We start from the raw sequence: 26,074 nt of genomic DNA, 5'->3' as shown, positions 1-26,074 counted from the left end.
CCATAAGATATAGGAAGTGATTTAGGCCATTCATCCCATCAAGTCTGCACGGTCATTCAAACATGGCCGATTAATTCCCCCTTTCAAACTGTCCTCTTAACTTTGGTCACATTCTCTGGTCATCAGTAGAGTTTTCTGAGGGAAGAGTTTTTGCTGTTGTGTTCTTTTTGTATTGTCTACATTTCATGAATTATAATGTAATTTTGCACTTCGGGTTTTTATGCATTATTGTTAGGTCTTTTCTAGTTTATATTTAAGTTACAATTGTTCTTGGATATTTCCAATGAATTTTCCTCAATTAAGTATCCTTGGACTTCAGTCTCAGCCAAATGGTTACTTGTAAGCTTGGCAAGGATCCCTTCATCCCACAACCTTTGAGACACTGATTAATCAGGATCCTATCAAACCTTCACTTTAAATATACTGAATGATCTGGCCTCCACAGCCAACTATCCACCACTTGATCCCAGACACTCCCTGTAAGACCTACAGTGCACAGAGGGCGATGTGTCAAAAGAAACTTCCTGGAAATGTTTGTGGAATATTCACCGTAATCTCTTTCTAGTAACCAACCCACTCAAGCACAATTTTTCTCCAACCTAATCCCAACCTGGAGCAGATGCCAGCAAATATGAAATTTAATCCAGTTATGGAGTGCAAATGGATGCAAAAAAGACTCAAATCTGTACTCAGCAATAAGTGTGGTGTTGCATTCTTTGAACATGACTGTAGCTGAACATAAGTTAAGCTATTCAAAGCCCTCCCCAACCCAAACAAAAATCAAATTACTTACTTTGTCATGAAGGTGGTGTGAATGAAGTTATATCAACTGCATAGTACAGGAGTAGGTACAACATATCTGTGCCAACCATGGTGCCAAGTTAAATTAGTCATTTTCAGGGGTAACTGGTTCCTCAACTTTGTCATAACTGGGGGTGCTGGTGTTCTTGATTAGCCTTTGACAAACAAGTCCAGCTCCTGTCCTTCACCTGTAGCTAAATTACTAAGCCTGGCAGAAACATTTCTACTGACAGGAGAAGGGGCAAAGGTGGATTACTGGCCCCTTAAAACAAGTCGCATCGGGCAGATGGGGCTCATCAGCTGTGGTTGGCAGCTCATTAAGAGAAAGAAAACTCTTCAAATCTCCGCTGCCTTGTTGCTCAACCTACTCATGGGGAAGGCTTCAGGAGTAAACCTCAAGGAAAAACCCAGAGCTGGAGTCCCTAAGGCAGTCCTAAGTTGAGTTCAACGCTGACTGGCAATTCCTGCGATGCCGCTGGTGCCAAACTGTATCGGTCTCTGCTGTTCCTCTGGATTCATCAGCTGCATGGAGAGAAGAAGCCTGGTGAATGGGCAACAGCTTGATCTCCATATCGGACGCATCATCCATGGTTGTCCCCCACCAACAGAGGAACTCAAAGAGGTAATCAGAAGGGTAGATGAGGCTAGGGAAATGGATGTTGTCCATTTGGCCTTTCGCAAGGCCCTTGACAAGGTCCTCCATGATAGGCTGGTCTGAAAGGTTAGGTCTCAAGGAATTTGGAGAGAGCTGGTTAGGTGGATTCAAAACTGTCTCAGAGATAGGAAGCAGAGGGTGGCCATGGTCAGTCAGTACCTTTGGTTATTTGTATACTTGTACGTGAAGGCACGAAGGCTTGACCAGCAAGTTTGCAGATGACACGAAACGTGGAGGCATTGTTGACAGGGAAGTACAGGAGGATCTGGATCAGTTGGGGAAATGGGCCAAGGACTGGTAAATGGATTTCACTGCAGATAAATGTAAGATGATGCATTTTGTAGAGGCAAACCATTGTAGGACTTATACTGAGTTCAGGGAGCACTAGGGAGAGTAATAGAACAGAGGGATCTAGGAGTAAAAGTTCATAGTTCATTGAAAGCAGCATCACAGATAAATAGGGTGGTGAAAAGGCATTTAGTATGCTGGCCTTCATCAGTCATGGCACTGAGAATGGGACTATGGACATTATGTTACAGTTGTATTAGTTGATGAGACCGCACATGAAGTTCTGTGCATAGTTTGGTCACACTGTTATAGGAAAGACTTGGTTCAGCTGGAATGCAGTAAAATATCTATGAGGATGTTGCCAGGACTGGAGGACCTGAGTTATAGGGTGAAGTTGGCCAGGCTAAGTCTTTATTCCTTGGATCTCAGGAGAATGAGGGGTGACCTTATGGAATTGTGTAAGATTACAGGAGGCACCGACAAGGTGGATAGTAACAGTCCAGAATGAGATGTTTAGGGTGAGAGGAAAAGATAAAACAGGGAACTGAGGGTAAAATAGTGTCAGTCAGCTCCAGCATGGGCACAAGCCTCCCCAACATCCAGGACATCTTCAAGGAGCGATGCCACAAAAAAGTGGCATCCATCATTACGGACCCCCATCACTCAGGACATGCCCTCCCCTCACTGCTACCATCAGGAAGGAGGTACAGGAGCCTGAAGGCACTCAATGATTCAGGAACAGCTTCTTCCCCTCCACTATCAGATTTCTGAATGGACATTGAACCTATGAACACTACCTCACTACTTTTTCTTTTTCACTCTTTTTTTTGCACTAGTCATTTAACTTTTTTAAACATACTTTTATAGACATCTTACGGTGATTTACAGCTTCTATTATCATGTATTGTTATGCACTGCTGCCACAAAACAAATTTCACAACATATTCAAGTGATATTGAACTTGATTCTGATTTAAGAAGCACTTGGACAGGTACCTGGAGGGGTGAGCCTTGGAGGGATTGGGAAAATCTCAGGAAATTGAGACCAACTAGGCTGGCTCAGTGGTTAGCATGGCCTCATTTGGCTAAAGGGCCTGTATTATGCTGTATTTCTCTTTGACTCTATGATTCTTATGTCTGCAGCTGAGCCATATCCCTCCATTTCCTGTATATCCTTTCTGACTTCCTCTTTAGGACAGAATGGTAGCTTAGTGGTACAGGGTTCAAGTCCCACCACTGCCTGTAAGTAGTCTGTACAATCTCCCCCATGACCACGAGTTTCCTCCGGGAGCTCCGATTTCCTCTCACATTCCTTTCTTTCTTTTTCAAACTTTTTATTATTGTTATTAATAACAAAATAAAACTGATACATAGATAATGGGATTACAAACATACACATTCAACTGAACATGAAAGAATACATAAGCAATGATTACAGTATAAATGAGTATTCCCAAATCATGAACGATACAATATACAAATAAACAAGGCAAACCTAGGTATATCATAATATATATTTAAAAAAAAACAGAAAAAAGAAAAAGAAAAAAATTATGCAAAAGAAACTAATCTAATAATCTAATAACTAATAAAGAAAAAAAACAAAAAAGAAAAAAGAGAGAAAGAAAAAATGGAAAAAAAGGGCTGTTTATAACATCTCACAAATATACAAAATCATCAGTGTCGTCAACTCCGATCCTCTCAACATATATAAAATCAAAACTGGAAAATCAAATAGGCCTGGAACAGAGTCATATTACATCATATGAAAATATTGAATAAATGGTCTCCATACCTTTTCAAATTTAATAAAAGTATCAAATACAACACTTCTAATTTTTTCTAAATTTAAACATAACATAGTTTGAGAAAACCAATGAAATATGGTAGGAGGATTAACTTCTTTCCAATTCAACAAAATAGATCTTCTAGCTATTAATGTAAGAAATGCAATCATTCAACAAGCGGAAGAGGATAAATGGAGTGAGTCCATCATTGGTAAACCAAAAATTGCAGTAATAGGATGAAGTTGTAAATCAATGTTCAATACCACAGAAATAATATCAAAAATATCTTTCCAATATTTTTTCAAAAGCGGACACGACCAGAACATATGAGTTAGAGATGCTATCTCAGAATGACATCTGTCACAAATAGGATTTATTTAGGAATAAAAACGAGCCAATTTATCCTTGGACATATGAGCCCTGTGCACAACTTTAAACTATATTAATGAATGTTTAGCACATATAGATGATGTATTAACTAATTGAAGAATTTTATCCCAATTCTCAATAGGGATAGTAAGGTTAAGTTCTCTTTCCCAATCATTTTTAGTCTTATAAAAGGGCTCTGAACGTATCTTCATAATTATATTGTAAAGTTTTGCTATTAGCCCTTTCTGAAAAGGATTTAGTTCAAACAAATTCTCCAAAATACCTGAAGACACAAAATTTGGAAAAGTAGGAAGTAACAGTATTTAAGAAATTCCTAATCTGTAAATATCTTAAAAAAATGAAATCTAGGCAAATTATATTTATTAGATAATTGCTCAAAAGACATAAAACAATTATCCAAAAATAAATTGGAAAATTGTAATAATCCTTTAATCTTCCAAGCTGAATAAGCTTGGTCTATAATTGAAGGATGAGAAAAGCAATTGGATACAATAGGAATATTTAAAACAAACTGAGTCAACCCAAAAAATTTCCGAAATTGAAACCATATACGTAAAGTATGTTTAACTACCGGGTTGTCAATTCATTTCGGCAATTTAGAAAGAGCAAAGGGAAGAGAAGTCCCTAAAATATAACCTAATGCAAATCCTTGTACAGATTTAATTTCCAAGTTCACCCAATGAGGGCTAAAAGATATATCCCAATCCTTTAACCAACATATCAAATATCGGATATTAACTGCCCAATAATAAAATCTAAAATTAGGCAATGCCAATCCACCTTCCTTCCTTGCCTTCTGTAAATATATTTTACCTAATCTAGGATTTTTATTCTGCCATATATATGAGGAAATTTTTGAATCAACATTAGCAAAAAAAGATTTCGGAATAAAAATTGGTACCACTTGAAATATATATAAAAACTTGGGTAAAATAACCATCTTAATAGCATTAATCCTGCCTATCAGAGATAAAGATACTGGTGACCATTTAGTAAACAAACATTTAATTTGATCAATTAAGGGTAAAAAATTAACCTTAAATAAGTCTTTATAGTTTTTTGTGATTTTAATCCCTAAGTAAATAAAAGAGTCATTAACTAACTTAAAAGGTAAATTTCCACAAATTGGAACCTGTCTATTTAAAGGAAACAATTCACTCTTATTAAGATTTAATTTATACCCGGAAAAATCACTAAATTGAACCAACAATGATAAAACTGCAGGAGTGGATTTCTCAGGATCAGAAATAAATAATAATAAATCATCTGCATATAATGATAACTTATGTATATCTGTCCCACGATTAATGCCAAAAATGTTCTGTGATTCTCTGATAGCAATTGCCAAGGGTTCTAAAGCAATATCAAATAATAATGGACTAAGAGGACAGCCTTGTCTAGTACCTCGAAATAAACGAAAAAAGGGAGATCTTAGATTGTTAGTAAGCACTGAGGCTACTGGAGTATGATATATCAGTTTAATCCAGGAAATGAATGTCGGACTAAAACTAAACTTCTCAAGCACATAAAGTATGTATGGCCATTCAACTCTATCAAATGCTTTCTCTGCATCTAATGAAATAACACATTCTGAAGTGCTATGTGAAGGAGTATAAACAATATTCAATAATCTCCTAACATTGAAAAAAGAATAGCGATTTTTAATAAAACCAGTTTGATCTTCCGAAATAATTTGGGGTAATACCTTCTCCAGCCTCGATGCCAGTAACTTGGAAAAGATCTTGGAATCTACATTCAATAAAGATTCTGGTCTATAGGATGCACAGTCAGTAGGGTCTTTATCTTTCTTCAGTATTAAGTAAATGGAAGCTCTATAAAAAGATTGTGGCAAATTGCCCAATCTAATTGCTTCTTCAAAAACCCTGTATAACCAAGGAGAAAGAGTAGCGGAAAAACATTTAAAAAATTCTACTGTATACCCATTTGGACCTGGTGCTTTCCCAGAATTCATAGAGGAAATAACCCCTTTAATTTCTGCATCCATAATAGGAGTTTCTAATATCGAAAGATCATCTGATGATAATTTTGGAAAATTCAATTTCCCAAGAAAATCACACATGGTATTACGATCATGAGGGAATTCAGAATGATACAGGGAGGTATAAAAATCTTGAAATGATTTATTTATCTCATCATGGTTAACTGTCAGATCCCCATTCTGCTGACAGATCTTAGTAATTTGACGTTTAACCAAAGCATTCATCAATTGACTAGCTAACAGTTTACCCGATTTATCACTATGTATATAAAAATCAGATCTGGTTTTCATTAATTGATTTTCAATCGAAGATGTAAGTAATAAACTCTGTTTCATTTGAAGTTCAACCCTTTGTTTGTAAAGCTCCTTGCTAGGAGTAATCGAATATTTCTTGTCAATCTCTTTAATTTTATCAACCAATAAAAGAGTTTCCTTCTTAATGCGTTTTCTCAGACCAACAGAGTAGGAGATAATCTGTCCACATATATATACTTTAAAAGTGTCCCAAAGTGTTCCGCAAGAAATATCATCCGTGGAATTAGTTGAAAAGAAGAAATCGATCTGTTCCTTCATAAATTTAATAAAATCTGGATCTCACAGTAAGTTAGAATCAAATCGCCATTGTCTAGCACTAGAAGCTATATCCGTAAATTTAATAGAAAGTTTTAATGGGGCATGGTCAGAGATGGCTATAATATCATAATTACAACCAATTACCAATGGAATAAAACAAGAGTCAATAAAAAATAATCAATTCTTGAGTAGGAATGATAAACATGTGAGAAAAATTAAAACTCTTTGTCCTTCGAATGCCGAAATCTCCAAATATCAAAAATTCCATTATCAGTCAAAAAAGAGTTAATACAAGTGGCCGACATATTGGGTAAAGTCTGAGTAGATATAGATTTGTCCATCAAAGGATTTAAACAACAATTAAAGTCACCACCCATTATTAACTTATATTCATTTAGATTAGGTAGAAAAGTAAATAAGGACTTTAAAAAATCGGGACAATCCACATTTGGAGCATAAACATTAACCATAGCAACCTTTTTGTTAAAAAGTAAGCCAGTAATTAACAAAAATCTACCATTCGGATCCGAAAAGATATCATGTTGGACAAATGCAATAGAGGAGTCAATAAAAATTGAAACTCCCTTTACTTTGGCATTCAAATTCGAATGATACTGTTGACCCCTCCAAAACCTAAAAAAGTTATAATTGTCCTCTTTCCTCACATGAGTTTCTTGTACAAAAATAATATGAGCATTAAGTCTTTGGAATACTTTGAAAATCTTTTTCCATTTAATCAGATGGTTTAAGCCATTAGTATTCCAAGAGACAAAATTAATGTTCTGAGCCATATTTCTGAAATCAACCTTTTGGTAAATAAAGGGTTAACCGAAGTATGAACTCATGCACCCGGACGAGGAACAAAAATAAGGCGCGGACCCAGAAGTGACGACGTGACGGACCCAGAAGTGACAACGTGGCGGACATTTTTGTAGTTTAAAATCAGCCCAAATGAAAAAACTGAAAAAAACTGATATAAGAAACATAAGATTTAGAAAAAGATCTCCCACCCCCCACCTAAGAGGGAAAAAAAAAGACCACCCCAGCCAGGGATAGGCTGGGAAAAAGGAAAGATGAAACTAAATCTACCCCCATATCAGCAGAAGACAACTCGGCATATAAAGGATAAAAAAAATCCACCCAAACTCTAAAGAAATTATAATCACTATACTAAAACCAAACTTTTTAATATAATTAGTCGTAAAAAAAACAAAAAGAATATAATCACTAGTAACTTATAAATCATGTTAAAACCCAAACAAATCAAAAAAATTTAATCTGTGATAAGAGATGCATTATAGGAAGAAGACGAGAGAAAAAAAAATGGCGAAATCAAAAAAAGACCCAAAAATATTTTAGAGAAGAAACCACCATCTTAGTAAAAAAAAAATTCACCTTCGAAGGATTAATAATAATAACCAAAGATAAAGTACAGTGGTTGAAGTAAGTAAAATAACAAGATTAGTATGTCAAAAAAATCTTTAACTAGAGTATAAAATATAGTTTAAACCTACACCAATAGCCAGAAACAAAATCTGGTTTTGGAAATAAAAACCATCTTGCACGATCAAAATCACTCATTTATTAGAGATGAGAATCCGTAGCAGTAGGGAAGTTCTCCTTCAGAAAGCTTCTCACTTCGGATGTAGAAAGAAAAACACAATGTGGTGCATTCGGAGGAGAGATTCTGAGCTTCGCAGGGTATAAGAGCACAGGTTTTAGATTTTTCTCATAACATTCAGACATCAGAGGTTTAAAAAGAAGCCTTGCCTTCATTACTTCTGGACTAAAATCTTCTACTAAACGAAAATTGTGATCTTGAAATTTGACCATCCCTACACGCCGAGCCACACGAATAAGTTGCTCTTTAACATGCACATAGTGAAATCGGACAATTACAACCGGTGGTTTAGCTGAAGCACTTGGTGATCGACGCATAATTCTGTGAGCGCGATCGAGTAACGGAGGACAGTCTGGGAATACAGAGGGGAATGCATCCTTTAAAAGTTGAGCAAAGTACTTCGAGGGGTCCCCTTGTTCAATACCTTCCGGGAGACCAAGTATGCGTAGGTTCTGTCTTCTGGACTGATTCTCAAAGTCAACACTCTTGGCTTTAAGTGTTTCCACTTGTTTAATCATCGAAAGTAAGTTCTGCTGCAGTTCTTCAATTATCAAATCTCGCTTCTGAGCGTCCTCTTGCAGAGTTGCGATTAGAACTTGCTGCTGGTTAACTACTGAAACCGTCTTATCCATATAATCTTGAAAAGCCTTTATATCTTGTTTAAAAATTTGTCGTTGTTCTTCAAATTTTTCATTTAAAACCTCCAATAACATTTCATAAGTCAATTCAGTGCACTTAGGGTCAGTCTGCTTCTTCCCGTTCCCTTTAGGATTCTTCCCAGGTTCTCGCCCTTTAGATCTAAGAGCCATTTCTTCAAAAATTCACAATAAACTCTTAAAGATAAGTCCAAAAAAGTAACAAGGATCTTCTGGTGTAGGTAAAAATAAGTTAAAGAAGGGTGATCATAGGTTAAAAAAAGTAAAGGTTATGGAGCGAATCTGAAACAGTGCTCACTCCATGAGCGTCTCCTGCTGACCTCTCCTCTCACATTCCAAAGATGGCTTGGTTAATAGGTTACTTGATCATTGTAAATTGTCCTGGCTTAGACTTGGATTAAATCAGGATATTGCTGGGCAGTACGGCTTGAAGGGCAGGAGGGACCTGTTCCTCACTGTATCGGAACAAATAAATAAACACCACCAACATATCTGCCCCCACCACCACCACTGACAGCACATTCCAGACTCCCACCTCTCTGTATATAAAAAAAACTTGTCCCGCATACCTCCTTTAAACCTTTCCCTTCCTACCTTAGTTTTAGACATTTCTGCCCTGGGGGGAGAGGAATTCTGACTGTCTACCATATCTATGTCCCTCATAATTTGATAAACTTCCATCAGGTCTCCTCACAGCCTCTGATGCTCCAGAGAAAGCAAGAAGGGGTATAAAATCTCACCGACCTGGGTCTGGGGTTTGACAGACAGATTTTACAACAAAGTCAAAAGACTTTGATTTGGAAATCCCTTCCCCAGCCCCAAACCATTTGGTACCATCTATTTAAGTGCCTAAAACAGTAGGATCTTCAGGGAAAGGGCCTCAGTGTGAAATATTAACTGTCCATTTGCCTCCACAGATGCAGCATTTTGTCTTTTACTGCTCTCCTTTCAACAGCACTCGCTCCCCACTAGCGTCAATGAACACAAAAACAGGCATGCGGTACCATGAGATTCTTGGAATGCAAGAAATTGCAGAGAGTTGCGGACATATAGCCTGATCCACCACGGAAACCAGCCTCCCCTCCATGGATGCTGCCTACACTGCCCACTGCCTCAGGCAACATAATCAAAGAGCAACACATACAAAATGCTGCAGGAATTCAGCAGGTCAGGCAGCATCTGTGGAAATGAATGAACAGTCGACATTTTGGGCCGAGACCCTTCATCCAAACAGGAAAGGAAGGGGGGAGAAGCCAGAATAAAAAGTTGGGGTGAGGGAAGGGAGTACAAGACAGATGGTGATAGGTGAAGGCAGATGGGTGAAAGTGGCGGATGAAGTACAAAGCTGGGAGGTGAAAGGTGGAGAAGGAAAAGGGCTGGAGAAGATAGGAGAGGAGAGTGGACCATGAGTAAAAGGAAGGAGGAGGGGACATGATGGGCAGGTGAGGAGAAGTGGTGGGGGGGTGCATATTGATGTTCATGCCATCAGGTTGGAGGCTATCTAGATGGAATATGAGGTGGAGATTGGGATTGAAATGGTTGGACACTGGGAAATCCTGCTTTTCATAGAAGGAGCAAAGGTACTTGACAAAGCAGTCCCCCACTCTATGTCAGCTCTCACCGATGTAGAGTAGGTCACATTGGATTGAAATGATCGGCCACACACCCACTTCTCTCTTCTACCACCTCCCATTGGGCAGTAGATACAACAGACTGAAAACTTGTACCACCAGAATGGAGGACAGCATCTACACCACTGATATACATCTCTTGTTCAATAAAGATGAACTCGTGATCCCTCATTCTGCTGCATCATGTACCCCACACCTTACTTGTCTCCCTGCACCGCATTTTCTCTGTAACAGTACCACTATATGGAGCCATGGCAGCATTGTGATTAGCAAGGTGCTGTTACAGCTTGGGGTGACGGAGTTTTAAGTTCAATTCCAGCATCCTGTTTGCAGACGATATAAGGATAGGTGGAAAGACAGGTTGGTTTGAGGAAGTAGAGTGACTACAGAAGGACATAGACATACTAGGAGAATGGGCAAAGAAATGGCAAATGGAATACAATGTTGGGGAGTGTAGAAGCACTAAAAAAGGCGGACTATTTTGTAAATGCAAAGAAAATACAAAAATCTGAGTTACAAAGAGACTTGGGAGTCCCTGTGCAGGATTCCCTAAAGTTAATTTGTAGGTTGAGTTGGTGCTTAGGAAGGCAAATGCAATGTCAGCATTCATTTCAAGAGAACTAGAATATAAAAGCAAGGATGTAATGTTGAGGTTTTATAAAGCACTGGTGGGGCTTCACTTGGAGTATTGTGAGCAGTTTTATCTTATCTCAGAAAGGAAGTGCTGACATTGGAGAGGGTTCAGAGGAGGTTCACACAAATGATTCTGGAATTGAAAGGCCTGTCACTGAAGAGCATTTGATGTCTCTGGATCTTTACTCACTAGAATTCAGAAGAATGAAGGATGACCTGTGATGGTAGAGTCTAGGACCAGGGGACACAGCCTCAGAATAGAGGGGTGTCCTTTTGGAATAGAGATAAGGAAGAATTTCTTTAGCCAGAGAGTGGTGAATCTGTGGAGTTCATTGAAGTTCTCTCCCCATTTAAATAATAGTCTGCCTGTTTATTTCTTCCACCAAAGTGCATGACCATACACTTTCCAACACTGTATTTCACATGCCACTTCTTTGCCCATTTCCGTTAACTATCTAAGTCTCTCTACAGGCTCTCTGTTTCCTCAACACTATCCACTCCTCAACCTATCTTTGTATCATCTGAAAATTTAGCCACAAATCCATTAATCCCATAGTCCAAATCACTGACATACATCGTAAAAAGCAACGGTCCCAACACCAACCCCTGTGGAACTCCATTGGTAACCGGATGATAGATTGATTAGTCAGGGCATGAAGGGATATGGGGAGAAGGCAGGAGACTGGGGCTGAGAGGGTAAATGGATCAACCATGATGAAATGGTGGAGCAAACCTGATGGACCAAATGGCCTAATTCTGCCACAATATCTTATGGTCCCTGTAAGACATGACCATATGAGTTACCTCTGGGTCTCCCAGTTTCTTCCCACGTTCTGGGAAGTACTGGTTAGCAAGTCAGTTGGTCATTGTAAACAGTCCCTTGATGAGGCTAGGCGTTGCTGAGTGGTGCAGCTTGTTGGGCCAGAAGGGCCTGTTCTGCAGTACCTCTCTAAATGAATAAAATAAAATATTCTGTCTTTTATTACTGCCTTGGCACACCAATGGAAGCTTTACAAGTATTTTAATAAACCAATTGGTGTTCAATATTGAGGGAGTTAGATTCATTTTCAGATTTATTTATCACATGTACATCGAAACATATAACAAAATGTGTCATTTGTGTTAACAACCCAAATAGCTATGATGTGCTGGGGGCTGCCCGCAAGCATCACCACACATCCCAGTGCCAAATTATGCAATGATGTAAGTAATGTAGCTAAAATGTCATTAAAAATTTCTGAAAACGCATAGAGTATTTAATATTTATTTACTATCAAATTATATATCTTCAGCATAAAATATAAAGAATCTTGCAGGCATATTTCAGTGGACTGGAATGGCAGACTCTTCTCGAAGTCTGAGAAGGTCTCATGAATATGAACCTGTGTTCTATCCCATGGCTTAACTTGTCTCTCACAGCGTTCTCTTTTCTCTCATGAAACTGAGAATGTCTTCATCCCTCGTCACCTCCTCTAACTGTTCTAAGCCTTAGGACCTTCTGTTCTCTGCTATAGTGTGGGGCCAGAAACTGCAAAGCTCCTGGGAAAATAAGCGCACAAGTTAATTCTATATGCAAGTATTCCATTATAATCTCTAAGTTCAAAGTAAATTTATTATAATACTGGACTCTGTGGTTCATATTACGATGTGTTTATAGTTACTGGTTGCTGTTTTCTGCGATGTTGACTGGGGTGGAGTGGCTCTGCAGCCTACAGTCAGCGAACGACACGTCGCTTTGATTGGTCTCAACTGAGTGAAGCTGCACATTCCTGGGCTGTTTCATTGACTTTATAGTTGACGTTTTATACCTTGTGTTTTTTCACTTGATTTTTGCCATTTGCATCTTTTTGTTCTCTTTTTGCACATTGGCAGGTTTGATGTTTCTCTTTCAACGAGTTTCATGATTTTCTTTACTTCATGGCTGTTTGTGGGAAATCGTATCTCAGGGTTGCATACTGCATACATACTTTGATAATAAATGTACTTTGAATGTTACCAAGTACTATCTGAGATTTCTTTTTCCTGTGGGCATTTACAGGAAAAAAGGAGTACAATCAAAGTTTACGAAAAACTATACCGAGACAAAGACTGACAAACAACAACACACACAGAAGACTGGAGGAACTCAGCAAGTCAGGCAGCATCTATGGAGGGCATTAAACAGACGGCATGTGGCCAATAATAACATAGCCCAAGTCCCCGAGTATCATGGCCTGTAGACTGATGGTGCATGGATGTTGTCCTGGAGCCAGGTTTCTGTAAGAACAATTGGGCAGCAGGTTTTCATCTGGAGCTAGTGCAGCCACAGACAGATGCAATCCAACCTGTCTTCCACTGAGCAACCACTGGAGGGCAGCACCAACAGGAGGGTCCAGCGGCACACAACTGGCTCCATAAGCCACAACAGGCGACACTGAGACATGAATAAGGGCCTGGTCTGAACAACAACCAAGGCAACAAGCTTGCCCACTGTCGGTTTCTCAGTGCATATGTGAATAATGAACCAATCCCAACATCTGCAATTATTGGAAAGTATTTCTTTATATTAACATTTACCTCCTGGGAAGAGGGGAGGTATTTGGTTGATTATATCTGCGTCTCAACTCTTCTTTGCGAGAAGCCCCCCAACATATTTGTTTTACTCTTTCAGATTTACTCTATCCCAAAATGTTTCCAGCAAGTCAATGAATTAGTCATAAACACAAGAGATTCTGCAAATGCTGGAAATCCAGAACAACATACACAAAATCCTAGTGGAACTCAGCAAGTCAGGCAGCGTCATTAGAAGGGAATAAGCAGTCAACATTTTGGGCTGAGGCCCTTCGTTAGTTCTTCCTTCAGCCTCCAATGGTCTAGAGAATATAGAACACTACAACGCAATATAAATCCTTCATCTGACAATGCTGTGCCAACCTTTTAACCTACTCAAAAGTCTATCTAACCCTTCCCTCCCACATAGCCTTTAATTTTATTTCCAACTATATGCTTATCCAAGAGTGTCTTCAGTGTCCCAAATGTATTTGCCTTTACTACCACCCACAGCACATTCCGCACACCAACCACCTCGAGATCCTCCCTATACTGTCAAAGTCAAAGGAAATTAATTATCAAAGTTCATATATGTCACCATACACTACCTTAAGATTTATTTTCTTGCAGGAATTTATGAAAAACTATGCATAAAGATTGACAAGCAACCAATATGCAAAAAGAAGATAAATTGTGTAAATACTAAAAACAAAAATAAATAATACTGAGTTGTAGAGTCCTTGAAAGTGAGCCAACAAGTTGTGGAATCAGTTAAGTGTTGAGGTGAGTGAAGCTGTCCACACTGGTTTAGGAGACTGATGATTGTGGTGTAATAACTGTTTCTGAACCTGATGCCTTAAGTCCCACATAACCAGGCTCAGGAACAGTTATTACCCTACAACCATCAGGCTCCTGAATCAGTATGGATAACTTCCTCCAATCACCTTCAAATTATATCCATGAAGAAGAATCCAAGGTTATCCAACCATTTATTATAGCTCCCACCCTCTGATCCAGGCAGCATCCTGGTGAACCATTTCTGCTCTGGGCAATTAATCATTGCTGGATCATAACCTTCAGAGACACCCCTTTGAGAAAACTACACTGAACTGAGAATTAACTGCACCAGAGAAAAAGTCTCTTTGGCATAATAACTCCATGACCTTGTTGGTGGTCCACAAAAATCCCCTCCTACTTCTAATTATCTCTTCAGGCACTGAGTTCAAAAGTGAAGAAGTTGTATTACAGCTTTATAAAACCGTGCTCAGGCTGAATCTGGAGAATTGCAAGAAGTTCTGGTGCCCCATTATAGGAAGGATGATAAGGGCTTGGAGACCGTGTAGAAGTGGTTCACTAGGGTGCTGCCTGGATTACAGGGCATGTACTATAAAAAGAGTTGGACAAATGGGTTGCTTTCTTTGGAGCAGCAGAGGCTGAGAGGAGATCAGATAGAGGTTTATAAGATTATGAGGGGCATAGACTGAGTAGACAGACAATATCTCTTTACCAAGGATAAAATGTCTAATACCAGAGGGCATGCATTTAAGGTGAGAGGGAGTAGTTTCAAAGGAGATGTGAGGGGCAAGTTGTTTTATACAGAGGATGCCTAGAATGTGCTGCCTGGAGTGGTGGTAGAGGCAAAAACATTAGAGACTTTTAAGAGATATGTAGATGAACACATGAATGTGAGGAAAATGGATGGATATGGACATTGTGTAGGCTGAAGGGATTAGTTTATTTTGGCCATTTGATTATTAATTTAGTTGGGTTGATTCAACATTGTGGCCTGAGGCCTGTTCCTGCCCCCTGCACTTTATTTGTCTACACTTTCTCTGTACCTGTAACACTACACTCGTGGCCACTTTATTAGATAAACCTGCTCGTTAATGCAAATATCTAATTAGCCAATCATGTGACAGCAACTCAATGCATTAAAACATGCAGACATGATCAAGAGAGTCAGTTCTTGTTCAGACCAAACATCAGAATAAGGAAGAAATGTGATCTAAGTGACTTTGACTGTGAGATGTTTGTTGGTGACAGATGGGGTGGTTTGAGTATCTCAGAAACTGCTGATCTCCTGGGATTTTCACACACAACAGACTCTAGAGTTTACAGAGAATGGTGCAAATAAAACAAAAAAACACCCAGTTAGCGGCAGTTCAGTCATTGAAAATGCCTTGTTAATGAGAGAGGTCAGAGAAGAATGGCCAGACTGGTTCAAGTTGACAGTAACTCAAATAATCATGTGTTACAACAATAGTGTGTAGAAGAGCATCTTTGAACACATAACACTTTGAACCTTGAAGTGGATGGGCTAACAGCAGAAGAAGACCTCGAACGTACACTCAGTGGAGGTACTCACACTCATACAGGGGGTACCAAATGAAGTGGCAACTGAGGGCATTCTGCATGGTTTCCCTTTTGAACTACCTCAGTAATTTTGTGTATAGAATGATTCATCTGGAAGACATGCAGACAAGAGCTTCTCACTGTTTCAATTTCAAATTCCAGGTTAATTGTCATTCAACCACACTGATGAACACAGCAAAATGAAACAGCGTTCCTATGGGGCCAAGTTGCAAAACACAGAATTAACAGTCACACAGCACATTAATAATGATAGCAGAAAAACATACTGCTGCAAAAAAAAACATATACACAAAAATAATGTAGCCCAAGTCCCTGAGTATCATGGCCTGTAGACTGACGGTGCATGGGATGTTATCCTGGAGCCAGGTTTCTGTAAGAACAATCCCGCAGCAGTTCCTCATCTCATGCTAGTGCAGCAACAGATGAATGCAATCCAGCTTGTCTTCCACTGAGCAACCACTGGAGAGCAGCACCGACAGGTGGCTCCAGCCTCCAACCCAGCAGCACACTGCTGACTCTGATGCCTCCCTCCTCAGCAATGCTGACAGATGAATAGGGGCCTGGTACGAGCAATAACTGAGGCAACACAGCCCCTCCACTGGCTGCATCTCAGAACATGTGTGAATATTAAACCAATTACCAACATCTGCAATCACTGGTAATTAGTTTTTTTTTAATTAACATTTACCTCCTAGGAAGAGGGGAGATATTTGGTTGATCACATCTGGGTTCCAACTCCTCCTCTTTGCGAGCAGCTCCCAATATATTTGTTTTACTCTGTTAGATTGACTCTATCCCAAAAGGTTACCAGCAAGTCAATAAGTTATTTATAAATGCAAGAGATTCTGCAGGTGCTGGAAATCCAGAGCAACACACGCAAAATGCTGGAGGAACTCAGCAGGTCAGGCAGTGTCTATGGAGGAGAATAAACAGTTGACTTTTGGGTCGAGGCCCTTCAACAGGATTGGAAAGGAAGGGGGAAGATGCCAGAATAAAAAGGTAGGGGAAAGGGGAAGGAGGCAACTGATGAAACCAGGTGGTAAGGAAGGTGATGAAGAAAGAAGCTGGGAGGTGAGAGGTGGAAAAGGCAAAGGGTTGGAGAAGAAGGAATCTGATAGGAGTGGAGTGTGGACCATGGGAGAAAGGGAAGGAGGAGGGGCAGAAGAGGGAGGTGATAGGCAGGTGAGGAGAAGAGGTAAGAGATCGAAGTTGGGAATTGATGAAGAGGGGAGGAGGTGGGGGGGGAAATTACCGGAAGTTGGAGAACTCGATGCTCATGCCATCAGGTTGGAGGCTACCTAGACAGAATAGGAAGTGCTGCTCCTCAATCCTGAGAGAGGCCTCATATCTTGGCAGAAGAGGAGACCATGGACCAACACGTCAGAATGGGAATGGTGATTGGAATTAAAATGTCTGGTCGTTGGGGAATCCCACCTTTTGCAGATGGAGCGGAGGTGTCTGACAAAGCAGTCACACAACCTAGGTCAGGTCTCACCAATATAGACGAGACCTTATCAGGAGCACTAGATACAGTGAGTGACCCCAGAAGATTGGCAAGTGAAGTTTTGCCTCAGCTGGAAGGACTGTTTGGGGCCCTGAATGGAGGTGAGGGAGGAGGTGTATGGGCAGGTGTAACACTTCTGCCACTCGCAAGGGGTAAGTGCCCGGAGGGAGATTATTGTCTGCCTGCACTGCACTTTCTCTGAACTGTAACTCTATATTCTAAATATTGCTATAGATTTACCACAAGGCACAGTGTAATATATTGATCAGTATGAAGAGTCAAAGCTTTTCACTGTGACTTGAGAAAGACATTCAAAATGCTGGAGGAACTCAGAAGGTCAAGCAGCATCTATGCAGATAAATAAACAGTTGATGTTTCAAACTGAAACCCGTTATCACAACATGATGAAGGGTCTCAGCCCAAAATGACAACTGTTTATTCCTCTCCATAGATGCTGCCTAATCTGCTGAGTTCCTCCAGCACTTCGTGTGTGATGCTCTGGACTTCCAGCATCTGCAGAATCTCTTGTGTTACTGTATCTCAGTACAAGTGACAAAACTAAACCAATTCCAGTTCCAGTTCCAAAAATCCTCCATCAGGAACTTGGCTTGGGGTTGGAATCTGCAGTGTCCAGGTTCCAGCCTTTTCCATGCCATTCCACTGGAATCCTGCCCAAATCAAAGTAGGAAACCCTGTGAAAGTGTTACGGAAATCAGGGGAATGTGACGCAAATCTTGAGCCAAAGCCCACAGAACATCTGAGATTCAAGAGTTCAATTCATATTGGAATAATCCCGAGCCTTTGCATCCAAGCCGAGAAGAACTTCCCATCATCTCACCATGACACCAATAGGAACCTGGGAGAAAGGTCCCTGGAGGAGATGAGAAAAGGTAGCTAGAAATACCCAGGCTGAGATTAAGGAGGAAGCATTGCACAGAATGTAGTGAGGGTATGGTACCAAGGCAAGAGCTCTGTCGTTAGCGTCATTCAGGGTTATCATGGTCCGAAAAGAAATCAAACATTAGAGAGCAAAGTTTTAAAGAGAGAGGAAAGATTTGAAGGGGACCTGAGGGGACACCTCTTCGCGCAGAGGATAAAATGAGCTGTCAGAGAAAGTGGTTAAGGAAGACATGTATAAGGTACTTGGACTGGTGTGTAGTTAGAAAAGGTTCAGAGAGATATGGGCCAAAATGCAGTGCAGGCAAATAGGACAACCTTAGATAGGCATCTTGATCAGAATAAACCAGTTGGGCCAAATGGCCTGTGTCCATGCTGTATGACTCTATGTCTCTCATAATGGCTGAATGGTGTAATTCTCCTATGTCCTATGGTCTAAGAGAAAGGTCAGAGAAATGGTCAGGTCAGGCAGTATACGGAGAGGATCTTCAATCTAAACCAGGTGCTAGAGGTCATGAGCAATGTTCTCTTTGATTTGTAATGACCGCTGCACAAAAACCTTGTGTGTGCAATTTCTTTCCACATTGAATTTTCAAGTGGAAGTAAACCTGAAGCTTCCACTTCAGGATAACAAGACATTCCATTTAAATAAACTAGAACTTCCTCCGTGCTTCACACCTTTGCTTCTTTAGAATTCAACATAGTGAATCAGTAATTTCTTCAATAAAATATAATTAATATAAGTCAGTTCTAAAATCTGCAGACAAATCATCACAAACCCCACCTTGTCAACACCATTCACATCAGAAACCTGAAAAGGAAATGTGTTTGTGTACGATCGCAAAATATACTTACATGCCAACTAGGTAGAGAGTGACAACCTTCTGCGTGCAGCTTAAATTCCTTTGTGTACAAATAGCAGAAGATGTGTACACACACGCACACACGCACGCACCTTAGAGGGAACATTGGTAATGAGCAGTTCTGAAGCTTGATTCTCCTTTCTTCCTATTATTGAAGTTCAAGTTCAGTTGATTATCATTCAACCATACACATGTACACCCCCAAACAAAACAATGCTCCTCAGGACCACGATGTAGAACACAGAACATATAACTCACACGTAATACATAAAAGTAATATTCATTCATTCATTCTTCATGATCCCTATCATACGACATAGGCAAACATGGTCTTTCCATGACCATCATTGCTCTTGGCAAATTTTTCTAAAGACGTGGTTTCCCATTGCCTTCTTCTGGGCAGTGTCTTATTAAAGTAATATTATCACTAGTAAATTAACAAATAATAAAGTACATTTGTGATGCAAGCTAAAAAGTAAACAGTGTAACATTATTGACACTTCATACATGATGAGACCCAGGAGGTGACAGAGAGTTCAGAAGTCTCACGGCCTTGAGGGAAGAAGTGGTTTCCCATCCTAACAGTCCTGGTCCTAATGCTACGGTACCTCCTGCCTTATGGTAGGGGGTCAAAGAGATTGTTAGGTGGATGGGTGGGACCCTAAGGATCCTGTGCTTGCAACACTTCTGCTAAATATCTCTGATAGTGGAAGAGAGACCCCAATGATTCTCTCAGCAGCCCTCGCAATCCTTTATCGGGAATCGCGGTCAGATGCCATACACTTCCCATCACATTAAGTGATGTAGCTGCTCAGAACACTCTGCACAGTTTGAGCATTCACCATCTATTCACCACCTCTTCTCATTACTACCATCGAGGAGATTTCCGAACAGGCAATGAGCCCATGAACACTACCTCACTACTTACTTATACATATAATTGCAACTTGTATTACTTCTGATGTGCTGCACCATACTGAGATTTCACAACGTATATCTCAGTTTCACAACGTATAGTAGGTCGGTGATAATAAACCCAATTCTCATTCTGCTGGTTTAGATCTCCTGGTTCCCAGACTGTGAAGGAGCTTCCAAAACAAGCAGATATTGCCAGGGTATATGCTGACCTCCATAGGAATAAAGGATATTAGAACAAAATTAGACCATTCAGCCTATCAAGTCTGCTCCATCATTCAACCAGGGCTGATTTTTTCAACCCCATTCTCTAAAGATAACATACACGCACCAACTGCTGGAGGAACTCAGCAGGTTGGTCAGCATCTATGCAGAGGAATGAAGAGCTGATGTTTTGGATCAACACCGTTCATCAAGACTAAAGGTAACACTGAGAGGATCTTTTAGCTAATAGAGGCACAAGAGACATAAGGGTATATAGGTCGATCGTACCTTATTGCACGACTGATGTTTATTTAAGCAACATTGCGGTGATAACACACAGGGAAACTTACTGAATTGCTCTAAGTTGAACTTCCTTTCTGATCCGTAGTCGCCGACCTTCTTCTCTGCCAAGCCCCCATCCTCGGAGTCGGAAGAGCAGCTGCTATTGCCACTGGAGCTGCTGTCATCCTTGTGCTTTCTTGAGGTGGGCTCTATGGTCTCAGGCATTGAGAACAGTGGCTGCAGAACACACAAGAACAATGATCAGCCATTGCCTACAGAGTCTGCCATCTTCTCCTCGGATCACAGTAACGCATTGGTTAGCGCAACACTTGGGGCATCGGAGTTCAGAGTTCATTCCTGGAGTCCTCTGGAAGTTTGCAGTCCTTCCTGTGGAAGATGTGGGTTTTCCTAGGAGCTCCAGTTCCCTCCACAGTCCAGAAACATTCCGCTTACTGATATAGTGCAGAGTCGGCCCTTCCTGCCAAGCTGCCCCACCAAACCCACAACCCAGACTTCACCCAAACCTAATCACGGAATGACTTACAATGTACCCGGTATGTCTTTGGGCTGTGGGAAAAGAGTGGAGCACCCAGACAAAACCCACACCTTCAGCAGGGAGGACAAACAGAGATCCCTTACAGAACGCCGCTGGAATTGAGCCACGAACTCCGATGCCACAAGTTGTATTACTACACTACCGTAGCACCCTGTAGGTTGATTGGTCATTGTAAATTGTCCCATGATTACAAAGCTGAGGACATCTGTTTGTCGGGGTTGACAGTGGAAGTCCTGTAATTAGCCTGGGGTTAAATCAGGGCTACTAGCAGCATGGCTTGAAGATGCAAAAGAGCCTATCCCACACTGTACCTTGAAATGCCTCTCTAAAACACCGGAACCTTATTTGTCTACCTACACTATCTCCTTTTCAGATTCAGATTCACTTATTTATTACACGTACCTCAAAACATACAGGGAAATGCATCAGTTGCGTTAACAACCAACAGAACCTAAGGATGTGCTGGAGGCAGACTGCAACTGAAGCCCACAATGTTCAGCAGAACAACAAGCAACACAACGAGCAACAAAACAACGGAAAAACAATCCCTGTTCTTCCCTGAGCCATACACATACACAGTTCTCAAACCCCAGAAGCTAAACCTCAATCTCTGGTCTTGCCGACTCATGTACCAAGGGGGCCCTCCTGATCCTCGCTGGTCTGCCTACCCTACATCTGTCACTGGCCTTCAAACATAAGGCAGATGCTTAGACTCCAGCCTTTTCTCTAACTCCCCACATCCCTGTCCCTAAACCCCAATCTGACATCTAACTCCCCACATCCCTATCCCTAAGCCCTAATATGATCTCAAACTCCATAACACTGTAAGAAACAGGAACAGAATTTGGCCATTCAACCCATCCAGTCCACTCCGCTATTTCATCATGGCAGATCCCTGATCCCATTCAACCCCACACACCTGCTCTCTCACCATATCCCTTGATGCCCCCACCAAACAGGAATCTATCAACTTCCGTTTTAAATACACCCGTGGACTTGACCTCCACCGCAGTCTATGGCAGAGCATTCCACAGGTTCACTACTCTCTGGCTAAAAAAAATCCTCCTTACCTCTGATATAAAACCTCAATTTTGAGGCTGTGCCCTCTAGTTCTGGATACCCCGAATGGAGGGAACATCCTCTCCACATCCACCCTATCTAGTCTTTTCAATATTCACTCGGTTTCAATGAGATCCCCTCATATTCTTTTAAACTCCAGTGAGTACAGGCTCAAAGCTGCCAAATGCTCCTCATGTGTTAACCCCTTCAATCTCAGAATCATCCTCGTGAACCTCCTCTGGACTCTCTCCAATGACAACACATCCTTTCTGAGATAATCAAAACTGTTGATTACAGTATACCCTTAACTAAGGCCTGACCAGTTCCTTATAAAGCCTCAGCATGATCTCCTTGCTTTTATATTCCATTCCCCTTGAAATAAATGCCAACGTTGCATTTGCTTTCTTTACCACAGACCCAACCTGTAAATTAATCTTCTGGAAGTCTTGCATAAGGACTTCTAAGTCCCTTTGCACCTCTAATGTTTGAATTTTCTCCCCATTTAGATAATAGTCTGCACTAATTGTCCCCTTTACCAAAATGCATTATCATACATTTCCCAACACTAGATTCCATCTGCCACTTTTTTGCCCATTCTTCCAATTTGTCCAAGTCCTGCTGCAATCACATTGCTTCCTCAGCATTACCTATCCCTCCACCTATCTTCAATATCATCCTCAAACTTTGCCAAAGCCAATAATTCCATTATCTAAATCATTAATAAACAATGTGAAAAGTAGTATTTCCAATAATGACCCCTGAGGAACACCACTGGTCACTGGCAGCCAACCAAAAAGGTCCTCTTTATTCCCACTCGCTACTTCCTGCCTGTCAGCCATTCCTCTATCCATGCCAGTATCTTTCCTGCAATTCCATAGGATTTTATATTGTTAAACAGCCTCATGTGAGGTACTTTATCAAATGCCTTCTGAAAATCTAAGTAAATGACATCCATTGCCTCTCCTTTATCCACCCTGCTTGTTACTTCCTCAAAAAATTCTTACAGATTTGTCAGACAAGATTTATCTCTACAGAAACCATGCTAATTTTGACTTATTTTACCATTAGTCTCCAAGTACCCCGAAACCTCGCACTTAATAATAGACTCCAACACTTTCCCAACAACTAAGGTTAGGCTAAATGACCTATAATTCCCTCTCTTTTGTCTTCCTCCCTTCTTAAAGAGTGGAGTGACATTTGCAATTTTCCAGTCCTCCGGGACCATGCCAGAATCAAGTGATTCTTGAAAGTGATCCCTGTCCCTAAACCCTAACCTCACTCCCAACTCATCACATCCCTGTCCCTAAAACCTAACCTCACCTCTAACTCACCACATCCCTGGCCCCTCACTCCCCACATCCCTGGCCCCTCACTCCCCACATCCCTGTCCCTATCCCTAATCTGACCTCTAAACCTTCACATCCCTGTCCCTAAACCCTAAACCGACCTCTAAACCACCACATCTCTGTCACTAAACTGACCTCTAACTCCTCCACATCCATGTCTCTAAACGCTAACATGACTTCTAACTTTTCTCTGGCTTCAAAACCATCCTTACCAATGTTAAAAAAGAAAATTGGACCATACATAGGTACCTGGACAAAAAAGCCCCTCAAAAACACCTGAAACGTATTTGTTCACCAGCACCATGCTCTCCCTTCAACTGTAACACTGGATTAGACTTCCGAGGATAGATGAATCGAGATTGATCTCAGAGTAGATTAAAATTTTAGCACAATATTCTCCTAGTCTTGAGGAAGACTTAGAATATAGAACAGCATAGTACAGGCCCTCAGGCCCTTCAGCCCACAATGTTGCGGCAACCTTTTAGAAACATAGAAAATAGGTGCAGGAGTAGGCCATTCAGCCCTTTGAGCCTGCACTGCCATTCAGTATGATCATGGCTGATCATCCAACTCAGAACCCTGTACCTGCTTTCTCTTTTAACCTACTCCAAAGTTAATCTAACCATTCCCTCTCACAAAGCCCTCCAATTTTCTTTCAGCCATGTGCCTGTGTAAGAGCTTCTTAAATGACCCTAATATATCTGCCTCTACCAACTCAAAGTGCACTCCAGGCACCACCGCTCTCTATGTTGAAAACCAGTATCTGACAACATCCCTCATACTTTCCTCAATCATCTTCAAATTATTATGGTTGATGTAAATGAGGAGATACTAATTGGGAGGGGTGTATTGGGTAGCATCATTGGTGAAAGTGCTTTCTGGAGCAGCTCGTTCACCTTGGGTTCCTATCAGTTCTCACCCGTGGCTCCAAGCAGCATGTGACAGTGGTCACTCCCCAGTCCACTGCGTCAATAGGTGGGTTAAACCAGGGGAGGGTAGCCAGCATGTCTCATACCCCTGTGAGATAGGGACAGGCCTGTCCTAGCATGCAAAGTCAGCTCCAGGGGATTGGCCAAAGGAGACCTACAGTGAGATAGAACAGCCAGGAAAGCAGTTCTGAAATGCTTCATGGAGAACGAAGGGTATGACACAGCATACAACACAAGAAGTCATGGTCATCCATTGCTACCAAGTACGACTAATTCTTGACCAGTTTGTGACCACTTATACCATGATACCCAGGCTTCTGAGATCAAGAGAATCAAACTCAATCAGTGGTTTTTCCCACTTCAAAAACTCTCCTGCACAGGTTTCCTGTCATTGTCAGATATGATGGACAAACAACCAAGTGTAAATGAGTTCTCAGTGGTCAGTGTAGACTCAAGGGCCCAAGGGGCTTGAGTCCATTCCTCTATAAAAATGAAAGCACAGATACCAAAAATCAAACACAAACTGAAGAATGCTGGAAAGACTCAGGATGTCAGCCAGCATCCGTGGAGAGAAGAGCAGCAGTAAAGTTTCAGGTTCACTGGCTCGATGCTGGGTCCTGTGTGTTGTTGCACTGCAGGAATGCATTCATTCGGGGACTGTTCTCATAACACCCTAAGACATAGGAGCACAATTAGGCCATTCTGCCCATCAAATCTACTCTGCCATTCCATCATGGCTGATTTATTATCCCTCTCAACTCCATTCTCCTGCCTTCTCCCTGTAACCTCTGACACCCAAACTAATCAAGAACCTATCAACCTCTGCTTTAAATATACCCAGCGACTTGACCTCCATAGATTCACCTGGCTGAAGAAATTCCTCCTCACCTCTGTTTTAGGCTGAGCCCTCCAGTCCTAGACTCCCCCACTACAGGAAATATCCTCTCCATGTCCACTCTATCTAGGCCTTTCAATATTCGATAGGTTTCAATGAGATCACCTCTCATTCTTCTAAACTCCAGTGAGTACAGGTCTAAAGCCATCAAATGCTCCTCATATGTCAGGGGTCACCAACCTTTTTTGCACCGTGGACAGGTTTAATATTGTCAATATTCTTGAAGACCAGCTGAAGGGGGGGTGGTGTGGGTGTTAATATCGACAGGAATATAGGTGATAAGTTAACTACAAGTCACTTATAAATGGCTAATACACTCAATTTCATTTCTAAAAGGGTTTACCAAACGAATTTAATATTAATCACACAGCGCATATTTTCCTCACATGGACATAGTGATGTCAACTATAACTCACTTATATGTCAATAGCATCATAACATTTTAAGTAACGTTTGGATATTAAACACACAGCGCTTATTTTCCTCGTATGAACATATAAAATCATTGCAACACACCAGTGAGAGGACAAGGTCAGGGCCAGAGGTCCCTGTACCGGGGCCATGGCAGTCGCAGTCCGGAGAGAGTGACCGACCGAGCGAGGAGTGCGACAGGGTGCCCCACCCTGTAGGTAGGTAGGATCTAACGGCCAACAAGAGTTTGTCTCGAGGGATGACTTTCAGTATATAGC

General features: G+C 41.0%; 1 protein-coding gene across 6 annotated transcripts in view; it reads right to left on the bottom strand.

Moving 5' to 3' along the window:
• The window catches only part of ttll7 (tubulin tyrosine ligase-like family, member 7), a 204,366-nt gene that overhangs the window by 62,651 nt on the left and 115,641 nt on the right, over positions 1-26,074 (bottom strand). For all 6 annotated transcript variants that reach the window (XR_009514665.1, XM_059983750.1, XM_059983752.1 and 3 more), the window contains one exon: positions 20,669-20,837. Coding sequence is in view for 5 of the 6 variants with exons in the window: in XM_059983750.1 (XP_059839733.1) it covers positions 20,669-20,837 (169 nt within the window). In the remaining variant the exon portion in view is untranslated. The remainder of the gene's footprint in view (positions 1-20,668; positions 20,838-26,074) is intronic.

This window comes from Hypanus sabinus, chromosome 11 (assembly GCF_030144855.1).
Source record: "Hypanus sabinus isolate sHypSab1 chromosome 11, sHypSab1.hap1, whole genome shotgun sequence".
NCBI lineage: Eukaryota > Metazoa > Chordata > Chondrichthyes > Myliobatiformes > Dasyatidae > Hypanus > Hypanus sabinus.
This window is presented reverse-complemented; position numbering and strand designations above follow the sequence as displayed.